The sequence below is a fragment of the Struthio camelus genome, chromosome 20 (genome assembly GCF_040807025.1).
Source record: "Struthio camelus isolate bStrCam1 chromosome 20, bStrCam1.hap1, whole genome shotgun sequence".
Classification (NCBI taxonomy): Eukaryota; Metazoa; Chordata; class Aves; order Struthioniformes; family Struthionidae; genus Struthio; species Struthio camelus.
This window is the reverse complement of record NC_090961.1, coordinates 11024947-11042556: the sequence shown is the minus strand read 5'-3', so window position 1 is coordinate 11042556 and position 17610 is coordinate 11024947. Positions and strand designations below refer to the sequence as shown.

The window sequence follows — 17610 nt, the reverse complement described above, 5'->3', positions numbered from 1 at the left end:
GACAGCAATAGCAAGCCTCAGAAGCCATTTCTGGATAAGTCCTGGTAGAATTGCAGGGGTCACATGCTATCCTGCTTGCCCTCACCACAGGGCTTTGAGAGAGTAATGGTGGGACAAGAAGTGAGATTAGAAAGTTTGAGAAGCATTTTCCTCATCTTCTCCTGTGAGAGAGACAGATGTAATTACTAGGTGGCTTGTACCTTGCTCACTTCTTATTTCTGATTTTTCTTCCTCTCCATGTGATGCCCAGAATGTTTTCGTGCTTTCCTCTTCAGAGTTGTTCTGGGATAATCACAGGCCCTGAAGTAGCTTTAGGTGAAACTAGTTTTGGAGATTCTTCTCTGTGAGATGCTTGGCTACTGTGCTGTCCTGTGACCCTGCTAATTTACTGTTGACCCCTGTGATGCTGTGTTTGGTGTGAAGTGCTGCATATTGCTCTGCGCCCACAGTACCTGTGGATTGGCACAGTGCTAAAAGTAAAGCCCGTTTCAGCAAATGGGTATCACATTTGCTCCTCAAATTTAGCACCAGATCCACAAGTCCTTCTGCCCCTTTGTTATATCCAGTTAACCACTTTCCTCCTTTCCCTCCTTGCCCCTATCCCTCACTGTAAAACCCTTCCCATCCGGGGAATCCAACAGCTAACCATGGTGCAGGGCTCTCACCCTGCTCTGTCTCCCTCCATGTGCCTTGCAGCCCATCCCAGACACGAGCCCCATGAAGCGCTCCATCTCCACGCTGACCCCGCAGCGTCCTCACGCCATGCACCTGTACGAGTACTCCTTGGAGCGCATGCCACCAGACCAGGTTCACCACCACCATCACCACCGCTGCCACCGGCGGAAAGAAAAGAAGCAGAAGTCCGTGGACAGGTCTCCCCATCTGGTGGCCGACGGGGAAGCTGGTAAGTGCTCTGCATTTAAATTTACTCTTAAGGCACACAGTGATGTCTTATTGGGGAGGGGAGCTTGTCTGCCATGTGGATTTGGGTTCCCATCTGCACGTGTGGAAGGGCTCCTCTGTCCCACACTTGGAAGTTCCTCCTGTGTTGACAACGCTCAACCAACGATCTCCTTTCAGTCGCTCAGTCCGGTGAGTCTTCTTCCAAGGATAAGAAGCAGGAGCGTGGCCGATCACAAGAGAGGAAGCAGCACTCCTCCTCCTCCTCCGAAAAGCAGCGCTTCTACTCCTGCGACCGTTATGGCAGCCGGGACCGTTCTCAGCCCAAGTCTGCTGATCAAAGCAGGCCCACCTCACCCAACGGAGGGCCGGAGCAAGGTCCACACAGACAGGTGAGGAGATGCAGGGTGGGGAAAGAGCCCTAAGGTCTTCCAGGGATGTACAAACCTTTTCTTGTGTTTTGTTTAAAATGAAGGAGACAGAAAGAACGGGGAAGGCCAGGCAGCAGGAGATAAAGCCTTTCAGGTGCTGCTTGCTGCTTCAGATCCAACCAAGGGTTGGAAACGTTGTCCGTTGATGGCTGTTTAATAGCCTCCTACTAAATGAGTGACTCAGTGCCTCTCACAGAGACCCCACTGCCACAGTCACGCCCTTACTAACAGCATCACTTATCATAATTCAGAGCAGCCTGGGAGACCTGAAAATTGGCCTGACTTAGTGGTGATGGAAAAAACTTATGTGAGTCAAGGCAGGCCGGTAATGTGGAGTGAGAAGCTACACTGAGCTGCTGAACTAAACCTTTCCCCTGCCAGCTTTGTTAATTTAGCATCTACTGCTGCCCAGTGCTGCAAACATTTGGTGATGGTGAAATAAATCTTTGTCATCATGGTACAATCAAATATGGCACAGTGCAGAGATGATGACTCCTGAGAGCCAGAGCCACGTTTGACCCTGATGCCTCGGTGATTTCAGCAGGCTTTGCTCATGAAGCAATCTCAAGATTTTGCCCCTGAGGTTGCGTGGGCTTCGGAGCTGTCCCGTATGGTGGAACAGGTTAATTTTCACATGATCTCTGAAAATTGAGGTGAAAAAGTCATTTTGCCCTGGCGTCAAATCAATCTGCAAACCTGTTCGCAAGCTGGAAGGAGAAATCAAGGTGATGGAGAGGGGGAACATAGGTAAAGGCAGGACCTAGGAGGAAGGTGAGAGAGCTCAGCCCCAGGCCAGCCTGATCACTGTGAACATCTCTGCTATTCCGAAAAGGAGGCTCTGGCCATGAGAACCATGCCTCTCCTTTCTTGCATGCTCAGCTTGCCAGAACTTTAAATACTGTGTATGTTTAAATTAAAAAAAATCAAAGCTTCCCATAGTTAATAAACATTCAGTATTAGAGTATCGGTTGCCTTTATAAACCAGATCCCTCAGTTCCAGTGAAGTCTATGTTGTCCTTCATGTCCTGTGTAGATTTAGTGAGGAGAGGAGAAAGCCTGTTCTTTCAGTGTCCAAGTATTATATTGATTTACATTTTATCTGCTTTCAGTGGAGCTGTTAATACATTTTCCAGTCATATCAGAAAAAAGTAGATTAAAAAGATAGCCAAACCAGCATATCATTTCTGTCCTAATGAGCTGAAGATTCTTTGTCTTCATAAGGTGTCTGAGAGAAGCTCTGTCACTCTGTTTCCTGCGTTATTTTGGCTCAATAACATGCTTGTTAACGCTCAAGCATTTTCTTTGTTAGCTCTTCCCTTTCCTTGGGAGATTCAGGCCTGGCACAGCACATTTCACCAGGCTTGTCAAGTAGAAAGAGGCTGACTGTGGCCTCACCCTGCCAAAAACCTAACTCACTTCCAGACAGAGCGAAGCTAAAAATCAAGAGACAGATTTGGTTCAAAAAGAAATTCTTCAGAGGTTTTTGTGCAAAATTTCATGAGGGGGTCAACTCCAAATGCGTTATTTGACCCAAATAGAAATCTTGTGTGTGTGGGTTTTTTTTTTTTTTTGAGTTAGTCCACTGTTTCATTTTTAGTCCAGGTGAATTGCTAAATAAAAATTCTATTTCGCAATGAAAATATGAAAAGCTTCTTTTTTTTTTTTTAGTAAGATGAAAGATTTTGGAATTCCCAAAAGGGAATGTTTTAGCATGAGAAAGTTTGTTAAACGTTTTGGGGAAAAAAAATGCTGTTGGCCATGTCTTCACTCGCTGTTGTCTTCACTCAAAACCATTTCCTGAATAGGATTCCTGGATTAAAAAAATTTGAACATCCTACAGAAATATTCTCGGGCAGTTTAATGCTTATCAAAACAATTTATTTCTGCCTGCTTTTATCAGCATTTTGAATACTAAACTAGTACTTTCCCCAAATTAGCTTTACACTGCAGTCTGATGGCCCAGTTCTCCAGTATTTTATATCTTCTGCGTACAGGGCAGCTGCACAAAATTGCCCCACACCGCAAGCCAAATTTAGAGCATTTTAGATGCCTTCATCTGTGGGGCAGGGCCCCTAGAGGCCAGCCCTTGGGCTGTGGCCCCACTGCAGGCAACGAGCTGCAGCAAGCCCAGGGCATCCCCTGCAGCTGTCGCTTATCTGATCCCAGTGGTGATCCCGGGAACCCACAGGGCCTACTGTTGTGTTGGAGAGCCAAAGCCAAAGATTTAAGCCATAACTGGTGATTTGGTGGTGCTCAGCCTCAGAGACCTGAAAAAAAGCCGGGCATCTTCCCCCGGGGTGGGAGCTTGTAGGTCACCGTGCAGCGTTCAGCATTGCTGCTGCCACTCGGCAGGTGCTTGGGAAGGGACTACAGGTCTGTAACAGGCAAATGTGGTGGAGCCAGAGAAGGGAAAGAGGGTGACATGCAGATAAGAAAAGGAAAACTCGGTTTATGGTCTCTGCCACCATTGCTACTCTTGCCTTCAAAAATGTGCTGGGAAACTGAGGTAGACCGGAACAAGCGGATGGATATCTGAACAAGCAACAACTTGATATTTTTATAGGAAAGGCGAAGCTGCTCTTCCAAAATCAAAGGTCTTGTCTGGAAAGGTTAAGTCACCAAAGACTCAAGGATTTTTAAAACACACTCCCAGGGTTATTCATGTGCTGCCCTGGGAGAAGGTAAATAGAAATGCCAAAACAAGAGCCCGTTCCTCTCCCTCATGCCATTTTTTCCATACTGTAGCTTAGTTCACACCCTCACATCACTATTAGTAACATAGGAAGCTGCCAGGCTCTTGCCATTCAAAAATTAAATGTGTAATATTAACTAGCAGACTAGGCATTTCAATATTTTTCTTTAAAGAACCTCCCTTGCTGAAGTTAAAGCTAGTCCAAACGTTTTAGTTTTTGTTTTTGCAAGAAGTGGCTATTTAATCCAGATGCATTTCATTCCCAAAACTATGACAAAAAAATCTACCCCCAAAATCCTTCTTCCAAATGATCTGATTTTGACGACTGAAATAATCCCCAGCATTAGCATTCACAGCTATCAGGTGAAGCTGTGCAAAATTTCTCCCTCCTTTCCCCGAAAGTGAGTAGCGCTGCTTTACAAAATCTTCTCTGCAAAATATAGTACATTTTTGAGCTGCTCCCCAAACAGTTCAGGTAAGGCGCATGTCGATCCTGTGTATGATGTGGATGCCTTTCCTCCGGACAGTGTCCCTTTCTGTTGGAGCCGTCTGCCAGTTTGCGTCCTACCGATGCTCTGATCGTTTCTGTTCTTATTTACTGCTCGCAGAACTTTAGTTCTCCAGCTCTTTACATCTCTTGTTTAAGTATTTCTCAAGAACCTCCTTCCCCTAACTGTGCTTGTCTAAACTCTCTCTTTTTTGCTTTTCTTTCCTCTTGTGACTTGTCTCTCCCTCCTGTCGCTTGCCCTTCTGTTTTATACCTGCCTGCCTTTGTGTTTGTCTGGTGTTTCCCTTTTTTATTTTTGATTTGCTTTGTTCCAATTTTTATGTAGGGCAGTGGTTCAGTTAATGGGAGCCCCTTGCTGTCGACATCTGGTGCTAGTACCCCATGCCGGGGTCGGAGGCAGCTCCCACAGACGCCACTGACCCCACGCCCCAGCATCACTTACAAGACCGCTAACTCCTCGCCCGTGCACTTCACCAGTTTCCAAACCGGCCTGCCCACTTTCTCCCCGGGACGCCTGAGCCGTGGCTTGTCCGAGCACAACGCGTTGCTGCGCGGGGACTCCCCGAACCAGGCCCACGCCACGGTGGCCCGCATCGGCTCCGACCCCTACCTGGGTCACCGTGATGACAGCGATAGCCCCTACCGCGCGGTGCCGGAGGACACGCTCACCTTCGAGGAGGCTGTTGCCACCAATTCAGGAAGGTCCTCAAGGACTTCTTACGTCTCGTCCTTGACTTCCCAGTCGCACCAAATCCGCCGGGTTCCCAACGGTTACCATTACACGCTGGGCCTCAACACGGGCCCTGGGACGGGCACCAGAGGACGTAGTTATTACCATGAAGCTGATGAGGATGACTGGTGCTAGTGTCACGGCAGAGCCCTTTAAGGTGTGCGCGTCTAAAATCGATGAGTTTTATCATCTGGAAGGCTGTGCACTCAGATACGCGTGGTACCAGGGCCCAGGAGGGAAGCAACACTGCCTCCAGGGCAGCCCCCGCCGCGAGGACTGCTCTGCCCACTGGCCCGAGCCCCTCCGAGACACCTGGGCAGCCGCTCTCCTTTCTTTTTCTTTTTTTGCACTAGACAAAATAAATGAAGAAAGAAGGATCACTACGTGGGGGGAGCCCCTCTCTCCCTCCCCCTCTCGCCTGCCTCCCTACTGCCTTGTCTAGTTCAAAGACGTACGCCAGATGCCAAATCTGCCCCATACGCGAGAAGCCGCGAGAGCGGTCCCGCTCTTCGACAACAGAAATTAGACTGACGATCCTTTTCACGATTGGCGTCCTTTTTTGTTGGGCTGTTTCTTAATTTTTTTTGTCCTGGTCAGGGTGGGAGTTGGCGATGCAAATGGACGCATGCGAACAAAATTGAATCCACGTTTTGTGTCTTGTTCAACGCGAAGAGGGAAGAGATCTACCTAACAAAACGAGAGAGGAGAAACACAAGTCAGAACAAAGGACAGTCCATTGGGACTTGATGTTCAGTCACAGCAATCCTTTTCAACGGAGCCAGTAACATACCTTTGAGCTGATAAAACACTACATCGTCCAGGACTCTCTGCTTTGACACCGCTGCTGTGTGGATCTCTTTTATTTTACTCACCACTTTGGGTCCTTCACAATGACGCACGATAAAGCCACAAGAGAGCTACTTTGTAAGGACAGTTTCCTTGCTGCTGAAACTTTTCTTTCCGTCCCTCTCTCCTGTCGACTGCAACACACCCTCACTGTTTTGTCTTGTTTACAATATAAGCTTGATTTAGCAAAAAATAACTAAAAAAAACAGAAAAAAAAGGAAAAAGCGTAGGGGTGAGAAGAAGAAATGTTATTGGTTTTATATCAAGCTATTAGATAGAACTTTAACTTTTCATTGTGTGCATTTTTGTAAATTGTACAGTAAAAAAAAAAAAGAAAAAAAGAAAAAAAAATACTCTTTATGTAGAGAATTAGTCCAATTGTCATTCCAGGTCCCACCGTTTCTACCGAATGCTCCAGTTGTTCACTACTAAGTGCCTAACCTTTGAAATCTTTCACAGCGACGATGCAACCTCTTGCTTCAATGCATCAGAAGTTGGGAAAGTGTGGGGAGGGGAAGGAAGGGAGGGAGGGGAGAGCCTGGGAGAGGTGTTCGTCTCGATGCTCGGCGGTGCGTACAACACCGCACGTCTAATCATTGGACAGTGTTTTCGAGTACCAGGTTGGAAGCTTATAGTGGGGAAGACAAACATGCTTTGGGGTTGGTTTGGGTTTTGTTGGTCTTTTCTTCTTTTTTTATTTTTTAATACTTTTATTGTTTAGAGCGGGAGGGGAGTAATTACAGCAAACAAAACCGGCCTTTTCTCATTGACTAGAATTTAGGTCCGGCAGGAGAGATGCAGGTGCAAGGACAGCATCTGCAGAGATGCTCTTGCAGGAAAAGTAGTGTGTTTCACACTACATGTCAAGTCGTAGTTTGGCTGTGAAAGCTCTGGCCATGTTTCATGGTGCATAATTTGTGTTGAGGGCAGTTGGAGAGAGTCTTGTTTTTATTGCCTGTTAAAAGAAAAAAAAAACAAAAAAACTCTAACTCTGATTCTCAGGGATGAGATTTCTGTGTTCTTACAATGACTCTTATGTTGGATGATTTCTTTATTTTGTGCATATGTGGATTTCTGCACTTTGAGCCTGGGAAAGAAACAAATGCAATATGCTGACAGCAAAGGGGAGAAAGGGCTAGAAGGAAACGCTCAACGGGACCTTGCGTCCATGCTTTCGAAGAACTGTTGAACGGCTAATTTGGGGCACGGTGAGGCCAGAATTACTGAAGACGTGGTATACGGACAAAAGGTTAAAGAATAAAGGGCGGGAGGTTGTGCGTGATCAGTGCTGGAGGAGTTTATTGCTAAAAATGATGATAAGGAAGAAGAGACATAGTCAGCTAGCTGAATTTTAAGAGGATCTGCTAAGCACCAGAACTGTGAAACTTCTATAGGGCAAGCAGTCGCTTAGGACAGGTAGAGACCCTGGTAGACCCTGGAGATTCGTTTTGTTGCTAAGGTAGTTTAGGGCATCAAACTTAAAAAAAGCTCAGGAGGTCTCTAATACGCTCCGCAAAGTCTTTCAGCCTTGCATGGGGAGCAGTCTGTTGTAGGGTGGTTCTTAACATCTCCTGTAGCTTTTACGTTGAGGAAATTCAACCTGGTTTGTTCCGTTCTCTGTTTTTTGTTTTGGTTTTAACTAAGAATCTCTGGCCAATCTCATCCCTGGATTCTGCTAAAGGAGAGCTCCTGGCTGTACCTCTGTCTCTGTCTTTACATGCACTTTGAATAAAGGAAGTGCGGTAACCAGAGGTACCTTATGGATAATGGCCGCAATCTGCAAACGGAGGGCTATGCAACAAGATGACACGTAAGGAAAAAAATCAAAACAACAAACAAACAGGAAGACCTTCATCCATTCTGTAGCTTTATCTGCTGGATTTTCCTGTTTCAGGCTTCAGCATGATTGTGACCAAATGTTTTATACATTTTCCTTATATGAAGGCACAAACACTTTATTTGAAATTTTAAAGAAAAAAAATGTTACTATTTTACTCCAAGAAGTAAAGGAGAGGGGAAAAAGAAATCTCTCTGATAGTGCATGCAAACATTGTACCCACACTGGAAAGCAAAAGAGATGTCTTTCTGTATTGAATTATTTTGTCTTTTCTCTACTCTGCCTTTCCCCTTCCTTTATCACATTTTAGATATTAAAACCCACAGCCCCAAACTAATAAACCATCTGGAAGCGCACAGCCAAATGATGGCATTAGATCATTTAAATCCCTATGTAGAACCTGAAGAAGAATCTCAAGTTGTCTAATCCTCCACCCGTCTCATAGGGGTTGTTGCTTCAAATGATGACAGTGACAGACAAGCCTGACCACAATTGTTCATAACTCTTTTCCTATATTTTTACAGCCTCTATGCTGTCTCTTAAATGCATACATAATATTTCCAAGAATTCTCATAGTGAGTTGCCAAACTTGAAATGCACCAATCAGTTTTCTGCATCCAGAACCAGTCTCGTAGTGGCTGTACTTTGAATAAGTAATGTTTGCATGTAAAATATATACATATATACATATATAAAAAAAGTATGTGCATGGAAAATGTTTATCTTCGTACTTTTTTGATACAATGTATTCATCAGTTGTTAATTTTTAATTATATTTGATATAAATTGGGGGTTTGTTGCAAAACTTTATATTTAGAAAAAACAGTGTTAAAAATTATAAAAGTTCCAACCATGCAACACAACTGGAACTTTACCCAAAAAAAAAGGAAAAAAGGAAAAAAAAAGGTTCTGTGATTGCCTAGTTTGCTGCCTGAGTAATATTTATCAGCCAAACTTTGAATTCTGCAGTTGTTTCTACAATTACATTTTGTATGAAGCAAAGTCCTTGAATTAAAATAAAAACTTAGCAAAAAAACTAACCAATTCAAAGATGGTGTGTGCAGTGTGCCTAGTGAACGGGAGACCGCCATCCTGAAAGCAGCATCAGACCTAACGGTCTAGATAGGAAAGAGCTGTGAGAAGTTGTTTGCCTTTACCATTGCGTTTAGTGATAGTTTGTGAAATCCAGTATGAAACTGGGTTTATTGCCTGAACTGGCTGTGTCTGTGCTTGCGTCTACACAAGCTGCACAGATGCTTGGTTTGAGTAGGGAGCTGTTTGCAAATTTGCCTTTTTCAGTACGGATCCAGTGAGGAGATTCCAGTTCCTGGAGTCCAACAGGCAGCAAAAATCACATAATTTAAGTTGAGGGTTACAAAAAAAACTGATCCTAACAGTGATTGATTCCTACAGGTTCGTGTCTTTTTTTTTTTTTTTTTTTACAGAGGGACATTTCTCTTGTTGATGTGCGAAAATGTTAGCCATGCAACTCCCTTTAGCATTAACCTATATTAAACCTTCCTTACTTCTGGCAAGACTCTCTGCCGCTACCTCAGATAGGCACGGGCACAGAAATAATGGGACGTGGGGTCCGCTGGGTGTCAGGCGCCTGCCACATGCCCAGGGTATACTGTAGCACTTATTAAAAAAATAAAAATATAATAATACTTACTGAGAGGGCCTTGAATTTCCTGTTACCAAGGCTTGCATTGAGTAGAAGGAAGACCCAAGGGATGAAGAAGGAACTTTTCGTTTCTTTTGATAACGGGACAACCGCCCTGTGTTCCCCATTGGGCAACGAAATTCACTGTGTAAATCTCTGTCATCAGGGTCTGCTGTTGTGATACTTCTGACAACGCAAAGGAATCGCCTACTATTGAAAAAAATCATTAGCAGCTGGAGAGCACAGCTGAAGGGAGGACCAGTGTATTTTTGCATTTTCCAATATTCTGCAGATCTACTTTTCGATTCACTCTCTTTCTTCTCTTGTTGCGTGTTTTTTCTGTGATGAGACCAGCCAGTGTCCCACCCAAGATTAGTGCATCATGTGAAATGCTGTACATGTAAGGAGAAGATCCTTTCCCTCTTGATCTCCAGGTCATGCTGTAGCATGGGAAGAGAATAATTTTGCCGAAATCATGCAGTGAATTATTAGCAAAGTTTGAAGCAGAGTAATTTCTCTCGACTTCTGGTCTGGACTGTGCAACCCTTATATACAGGGTTTGGGTTTCTGGGAAGTAGGAGCAGAGGAGTATAGGGGAGAGGAGTAGGATTTTCATTAATATTTTGAGCTATACCAAACAAATAGGACAAATGAAGGCTTCTCAGTATGTCTGAGCAGCATACAAAGGAAGGTTGGAAAACCAGAGCAAGCCTCAAGGATCAACGTGTGCCTCAACTTTAATGGAAATTCCTGGGGAATTTACTCCACCTCAACCCTCTTGGGAGCTGGAATCTGCCTAGGAATTGGATGAACAACCTCTCCCCTCCAGATGGGTGTCACAGAGGAGTTCCAAGAACAGCCTAAAATCCCGTATGGGTTATTACATCCTAAAAGCCTTTTGGGGGCTTTCTACAGGATTTTTTTTTTCCTCCAGCTCTCTTCTTCCGGTCCATGAGATGGGGCAGCGGTGCACCCAACAGCTTCTAAAGAGCCAGGGCAGAGCCCAGGCCTGACTGCCTGCGTCCTAGGGCAGAGGAGCCAGCAGCAGGCATGAAGCATCTCGCGTGCCCGTGGCACAGGAGCTGAATCCCTAAGTGGCTTTGATCCACTCATGTTCGAGGTCAGCTGAACTCCATAAAATGGCTCTGGTTTTCTTCTGGTTCTAGAGAAAAGCAGCCACCGATTGAACGGATTTCAATTTGTTTTGACATCCTTGCTAGGGGATGAGCGTTCTTGAGGTCTCGGTGAAATACGGCGCAGAGAAATTACAAGTTTCGAAAAGGGCACCTGCAATCAAGCTGAGTTAACCCAATCTGCCCATGAAGCTGGCCATGACTTTGAAGTTGGCCCTGGGCTGAGGCGGGGCGGGAGCAGAGACACCAGCGGTGCCGCCGTCCTTGGTGACTGAGCCATTCTGATAACCAGCCGTGAAGCCTTTTACGCAATGTGGCTGGGAGCTGGTTTGCGTGAGTTGTTTTCCCTGGATGGGGTGCATCTTGATCGCAGACTGCTACATTTCAGCTCCTTGTAGCTATGTTCCTCGCCCTGCTGATAAAATCTGAACTTCCTATCAGTATTTCCTAGGAGAGCAAACACTCCTAATCCCCCTCTCCTAGTTTTGCCATTAGGGGGTAGCATTTTCTGTTCTTTTTTATATTCAAAGGAAACAAGACTGGAAAAAGGCTAATTCATCTCCCCTTACGGTCTTTGTCCCTCTTTGAGGGTCATTTCCTAAAATACTTGTCTTAGGATGCAGAAAATTCTGCGTAAGAGACATTGAACACATTCGATCCCAAGGTGCACAGGTAGTTTGGCCTTTTGTAGTCACAGGAGCACGAAAACCCAGTGCTGTTTGGCTGAGTCCCCCTTCTAGACATATTTGCAGACAGTGCCTGCAATGCTGAGTGCCCTCCAAGGTGATGATTTCCTTCTCCCTGCGGCCCCCTATAATTCATTCTGCTTAATCAGTCCTAAGTAGATGTCCCGGTATTTGTGGAGCTGTAGAAAGCACCATTTTTGGAAGTGCCTGATCATAATAAGAGGCCTTCAATTAACACCTTCCATCAGCACATTCCAAAATGTTTTGCAAAAGAGGCTTTTTCTTTTTTTCCAACTTCATTTGATAAAAGAAGAGATCGAGACACCTCAAACGGGACTAAGTTGCCCGAGGTCACCCAGCATGTGAGTGCAGAAAGGAGGACAAGGTCTCCTGAATTCCTGCAGGTTACTCTGCCTCCTTCATTTCTAGGTGTTAAAAGTCGCTTGAGCATGCATGGTTTTTTGTGTCCACAGACTCCTTCTGGGGTGCTAGTGAGGTAACAGAATTTGTCGTCTCACTAGCAGAAATGTTGGTTATTTGGAGGGAATTCAAAGAGAAGAAGCAATCACAGAATGATGAAAGGTCTAGGACTGAGTCATGATGATAGCTCTAAGTAGCTTGGCAAAGTCATCATGAAGAGTGGCTCTGATAAAACCATACAAATATTTGTGAGGGTGAAGTCCTGAGAAGGATGACAAGGAACAGTGCTGCTGAGGCTGTTTTAAGAGGGAGGACTGAGCAAAACATCTCCCAGGTGAACTGATGGAAACATCAGAATTCAGCACCTTTACCAGTAGACGAAGTACTGGGAAATGCTGATGGAGCAGAGCTGTGTTAGTTCAAAGCAAACAGTATTAATAACCATAGTTTATTCATTTTATCCTCATCTGCACTTCCTGTGATTGCTCTGAAACGGAATATCCCAGCACTGGCTTTGTCTGTGTCTGTTTTTATTATTCCTCTGTTCCTGGCAGCCTGTTCTCTGCCCAGCACAGCACAAATAGAGGAGGAGGCATGGACCTTGCCCAGTTACTCCTGCACAGAAAGCCTGAAATACCCACTGGAGCATAAAACCCCGTTTTTGTGCAGGAGGCTGGGGAAGGGAGTGGATGTGGTTGTGTTATTGGATTCAGCAAGGTGATTGCCTCCTTAAAAGGATGATGCTGACCTTAGTTGACAGGACTGTTGCAGAGTAAATGCACTCCTTTTATAGGGAGGGGCTTTTCCTCCTAATGGAGTGGAGGGCATTTAAAAATGGGATTTTTGGTATGTTAAAGGAGCATGGAGCAGAGTCTCTGCATTGCAAGGCAGATGGATATGCCACAGAAGAGATCTGCTATGGGACAGAGACAATAAATGCAACAGAAGATTTTCTGTTGGGCTGCTAGGACAGAAGGACACAGCCTTGGAAATAAGTGGGCTTCAGCAACACCTGAGAAAGGGAAGCCCGAACCCCTATCACATGTTCTTGACAAATAAAATCTTCTACACTGCAAAGCAAATGAATCCTTGAGTGTCTCTGGCATTTATTTCCTCGACAAAACAAGTAAGTCTGTGGCAGGGGAAGGGCTGCAGAGCTGGCAGACAGGATGAGCCCAGCACCTTTTGCACTGGGTCCCCTGACCAGCTAGGGAGGCCTGAGTTCACATTTCTCCAAATCAAGCAATGATCAAGATCTAAAGAGAGGAGCTCACAGCAGCCTAATTTCCCACTGCCGCGGTGCTGCGTTTGCCTGAGCAAAACGACAGCCAGGCGACGCCACTGTGCGCTTGACTCCCTCCCGCAGCCAGCCCAGCTTGGATATCTACTGGAGGCCGGCAGGTCTGGCTACCTCTCACTCGAGGTTCCCAACTTCCCGTGTCTCTGGTGCACGCGCTGGGCGATCGCTGCAGAAAAATGCTAGCACAGCCTGGAAATGAGCCTGCCTCAACTGGGCCTGGGCCAAAATCCCTGAGGGGCTTTCTGTGCATGTCCTCGGGTTTGTCACTCAGGGCAGAGCACTCCTGGAAAGCAGTGTGGCCGTGGGAGCAGGGTCTGTGCCACGGACCCTCAGCAGCCACTGAGCAGGACATAGGGGAGAGTTGAAGGCGTAGCATGGAGCAGGGTCTGCCATGGGGCAGGACTCGCTGTGCATGGTGCTGCACAGACACAGGGCTGAACGACGCGCAGCCGCTACCAGGTAGACAAACTCGCTTTTGGGGTGTCTATCTGCAGATCATCTTTCACTGGGCTGCTGTTTGGTTGGGGCTGGTGCAACGGCACGATTGCAGCAGCGTAGGACTGGAGTCCGTGCACCGCCGTGAGGGCGACCGTTCCCTGCGCGTCGGGTCGAGCCCCGCAGCAGCGCACGGGACCGCGGGGGTGCACAGCCTACCTCCTGCTGGGCTGCTGTGCGGGTGTCCTGCAAGGCCAGGGTACACCCTGTGTCCCATTCACCTCCCAGCAAAGCCACTGCTCTTTTCTCAGGCTTCCCCAGTGGGAAGGTGGGGGGGCAGGGGGCATATTTAACCCATGCAGTGCCAAGAAGGGCGCGAGCTAGTTCAGCAGCTGGGTGAGCAGAGGAGGAGGGTAACCTCGGGCACCAGTGCAGCTCTCACGAAGGGGACGGGGGTCCCTCACTCAGCCCAAAATGCCAGGCTGGGGCTGGGGAGTGGGGGCTGCTGCATCCCCACCGCCCCGTGGCAGCAGTGACAGGCACCCACATTAGTTGGAAGTCTGGGGGCAGCTTCGAGGATAAGGCGCACCCCCTCCCAATCACACTTGCGGCAACTTTGGGGGGGGGTGAGCGGAGGGGGCCTCGGAGGCATTAACCCCTGCGGCACCAGGCCGAGGAGAAGTAAGAGTGTGAGTGTGTAGGAGTGTTAACCCTTGCAGGCCCGCACAGCAGAGATGTGTGTGCGGGGGGGGGGGGTGCAGCCCCATTGCCCCCGCGCGGGCGGGCGGGCCGGGGCGGAGCGGAGCGGGGCGGCGAGGGGCGGCGGCGGGGCCGTGCCTGCCCCGGCGGCGGCGGCGGCGGCGGCGCGGGGCCGGGCCGGGATGCGCCGCGGCCGGGGCCGGGGCCAGGACCGGGGCCAGGACCGGGGCCGGGCGCACCATGCCCTGCGGAGCGCTGGCGCTGGCGCTGCTCTGCGCCCTGCCCCTCTGCCCGGTGGGCTTGGAGCCCCCCGAGCCGGGCTCCGGGCTGCACGCAGGTAAGAGAGCGCACGGCGGGGACGGGACCCGGCTCGGCGGGGCTGGGAACGACCCCCCCCACCCCACTCCCACCCGCTCCGCAGCGCCGCGGAGCTCGCCGCCTCCGCGTAACCCCGGCCGGGCTGGCGGGGATGCTCCGCGCAGCGCCCCGGAGGAGGAGGAGGAGGTGGAGGAAGGAGAGGAGGTCTCCGCTAGGATGCACTGTTAAACCAGGATTGCCAGCCCGCGGGGGAGCCGGGCGTGAGGCGGAGCGCGGCCGGCAGCGGAGCTCGGGGCTGCGCCGGGCGCTGCGGACCCGGGGCGGCGGCCGGCCGGGGCGGGGGGGGGGTCGCCGGCCCTGGTGCCCCCGGCGTCCCCGCCGAGGGAGAGCCACCCAGCGGGGTGGGAGCGGGGAGGCGCCCCGCTCTTCTCGTTGCAAACGGCCCTGCAGCCCCGTGTGCCACCGGTGTCCTCCCATGCGCCGGGGGAGCAGCCCGGGGGCTGGCGGGGAGGGCAGCCGGAGCCGCCGTCCCCCGGGGTTCAGCGGGGGCTGGTGGCACATGCGGAATGAATTTTGGGGGGTGGGAGGGGGGCTCAGTGGTGCAGCAGGCGGCAGGGCCAGCGCTGGAGCAGGGCAGGGTGCTGCAGCCTGGCTGGCCGGTGCCTCCTCTGCGGTGTCAAATATATGATGTCTCAGAGCTGGGCAGCGCAGCTGAAGCTTTGCTTGCGTTGGGGGCATCTGCGGCGCCTCTCTCTGATGCACCTCCTCGGCGCAGGCTTTTGTCTCCGGGGCTGGTCGCTGAGTCGCTGTCAGTCCCCTGTTTTCATGAAACTTTTGGGAGCTGTGAACGCTCCGTTTCTCCTGGCAGAAGGAACGGCCAGTTCGTACCGGGGACGTGGGAGCGCAGCGGCCAGGTCCCTTAGGTTCTCGGTTTAACATGGGACACTGGGCTGGTTTGCCGCATGAAAGCCTTAAGGAAACGGTTTCCAAAGTCTGAACTGTGACTTTTCGTTCTGAAGTGATAGGCGCTCTGTGGGATGGTGAATAATTTGGTAGAGCTACTATAAAAGAGGTCATTTATTTTGAAGGGAGTTCTGGCTGTTTGAAAGACATGAGTTCTTACTCTTTATTTGCATTACGATAATACCTAAGGGCCCCAGGCAGAGCTATAATCCCCCTGCTCCTATGCACAGTGCAAACCCCTGCCCAAAAAACATACGAGTTTAGAATAGGCTGGAGTATGCCACAGGCTTCAGTATGGTCACATCGGTGGGAATCTGGTTCTGAGAGAGAAAAATGCTGATTTATCTCAGTGGCGCTTAACTCCACTTGAACCTTGGCTCAGAAATGAGGCTGGAGTGATACAATTCGCAGCCTGGAAAATTACGCTGGGAATTTCATTCCAGTGGTGGAAACTGGAATGAAATCCAAGTGCGGGTAAGGTGCAAGGGGAATCTAGGGTACAACTTCACTTCAGGAACGTGGGATCCAATGACTTGGGCGCGCGTACTCGGGCAGCATGTGCAGGAGGGGAGAGGGACCAGAAGAGGGGTGTCTGAAGTGCAAGCATGGTGTTTCACTGGGGCAGCAGGTGAAATGCAGAGCTAGAAGTGCCAGCCAGGGGCTGTTGCAATGTTGGGAAGCTTCATGCTCTTCATGTGTTTTTATTTCCTTTGGGTTATGGGCCCATAGAGGGCTTGGCTGAGTGATAGTCGGGTACGCTGCTTTGATCATTGCTGTCCGTGCTGGTAAAAGTCATGAGTTTGGGCAGGTTTTCAGAAACTTCCAGGTCAGCTCTGAAGTATTTTGGATCCTGCCAGTGAATGGGACATGGTCCTCTGATTACATAGGTTCTTCAGGCTTTGAGGTGAAAGAAGGCAATCTTTTGTGGTTTGGGCTCTTGGTCTTCAGATGGTACCTACTGACACTGTATTCCCCAACGTGTGGGTTATTCAAAGGGCTCTGGGGCTCCATGGTGGCTTCCCGGCCTCTGCTTTGCCTCTTCTGTGCCTCCACCCAGCTCTGACAACGGCAGCTCCTCAAATCCCGGCAAGGCATGTGGCTTTCACCCCCTGAGCCCTGGTCACTCTTGTGTGCTGTTTTTAGCTTTTCTTCATCTCTCCCCCAGCCAAATCTCCGCTCACAGTTGACAGTCTCCTGCCTCATGACCAGGCTTGCAGTTGGGAGATTTTTGTGCTTATTTAGGGATGAGGGTGAAGTTCTTGGCTGCCCTTCCTGATCTTGGAGCTGGGCTCAGGTTCATAACCTGGAGCCGTGACCTGTGGCACTCATGCGGCCAGCCAGGGTGCTTCACACACTAAGTCCCAGTCCAGTGGAGAGTAAGTGAAGTAGAGGACAACTGCCAAATGAGTGCAGCTAATGATTCAAGTCTTGGAGTTGTTGAAAGCCTGTGGGACCTTGTTGAGGTTGAACGTTCCCTCTGCTCGATAGAATGTAGGAGGAGAGGGAAAAGGATGTAGTACTTGTGGCACGTTGGATTGGAAGGAAATTATAAGCCGTTTCTTAGACGGCTTCATTCCAGCTCAGTCAGGATTAGATTATGTTGGTGATTGCTGTCTGCAAGTCCTCTGCTTGGTTCAGGGTAACAAACTTCATAAAACTGGGGCATGTCCCCCCACAAGACCTTAGCAAGATGCCTGGTAGAGTACAGACCCCAGCGCCAGGCCGCGGCAGCGTGGCCCAGCACGCAGGGGAGTGCTGCGCCCACAGAGCACGCCTGCACCCTTGAAGCAAGCGGGTTTGTGCTAAACCTCAGCTGTCCCTTCCCTGCTGGGAGCCCAAAGTCGCCTGTTACTGAGAGCAGCAAGCTGGCCCGGAAATTTGGAGGGGGAGGTGATTTTCAAGGGAGAATTATATGGGAGCTTATCTGCCCTTGAGAGATGACAGCTTCTGTGAGCAGTCAGCAGCGAGGCCGCGCATACGTATGCCGTGAGCGCAATGGGTGGGCACAACCAAACTGCCTTCTTCCCAAGGCCGAAATATTTAACCCCT

General features: G+C 49.1%; 2 protein-coding genes across 17 annotated transcripts in view; both read left to right on the top strand.

Moving 5' to 3' along the window:
* CACNA1B (calcium voltage-gated channel subunit alpha1 B) overlaps positions 1–12932 on the top strand; it is a 324011-nt gene extending 311079 nt beyond the window's left edge. For 8 of the 9 annotated variants that reach the window (XM_068914607.1, XM_068914604.1, XM_068914605.1 and 5 more), the window contains 3 exons: positions 697–904; positions 1081–1292; positions 4857–12932. In XM_068914607.1, the coding sequence (XP_068770708.1) occupies positions 697–904; positions 1081–1292; positions 4857–5396 (960 nt within the window). In that variant the 3' untranslated portion in view covers positions 5397–12932. The remainder of the gene's footprint in view (positions 1–696; positions 905–1080; positions 1293–4856) is intronic. The other variant, XM_068914608.1, reaches the window with a different exon arrangement.
* Positions 12933–14473: 1541 nt separating this feature from the next.
* Positions 14474–17610, top strand: part of LOC104139830 (collagen alpha-1(III) chain-like) — a 123264-nt gene continuing 120127 nt past the window's right edge. For all 8 annotated transcript variants that reach the window (XM_068914358.1, XM_068914353.1, XM_068914357.1 and 5 more), the window contains exon 1: positions 14474–14617. In XM_068914358.1, the coding sequence (XP_068770459.1) occupies positions 14521–14617 (97 nt within the window). In that variant the 5' untranslated portion in view covers positions 14474–14520. The remainder of the gene's footprint in view (positions 14618–17610) is intronic.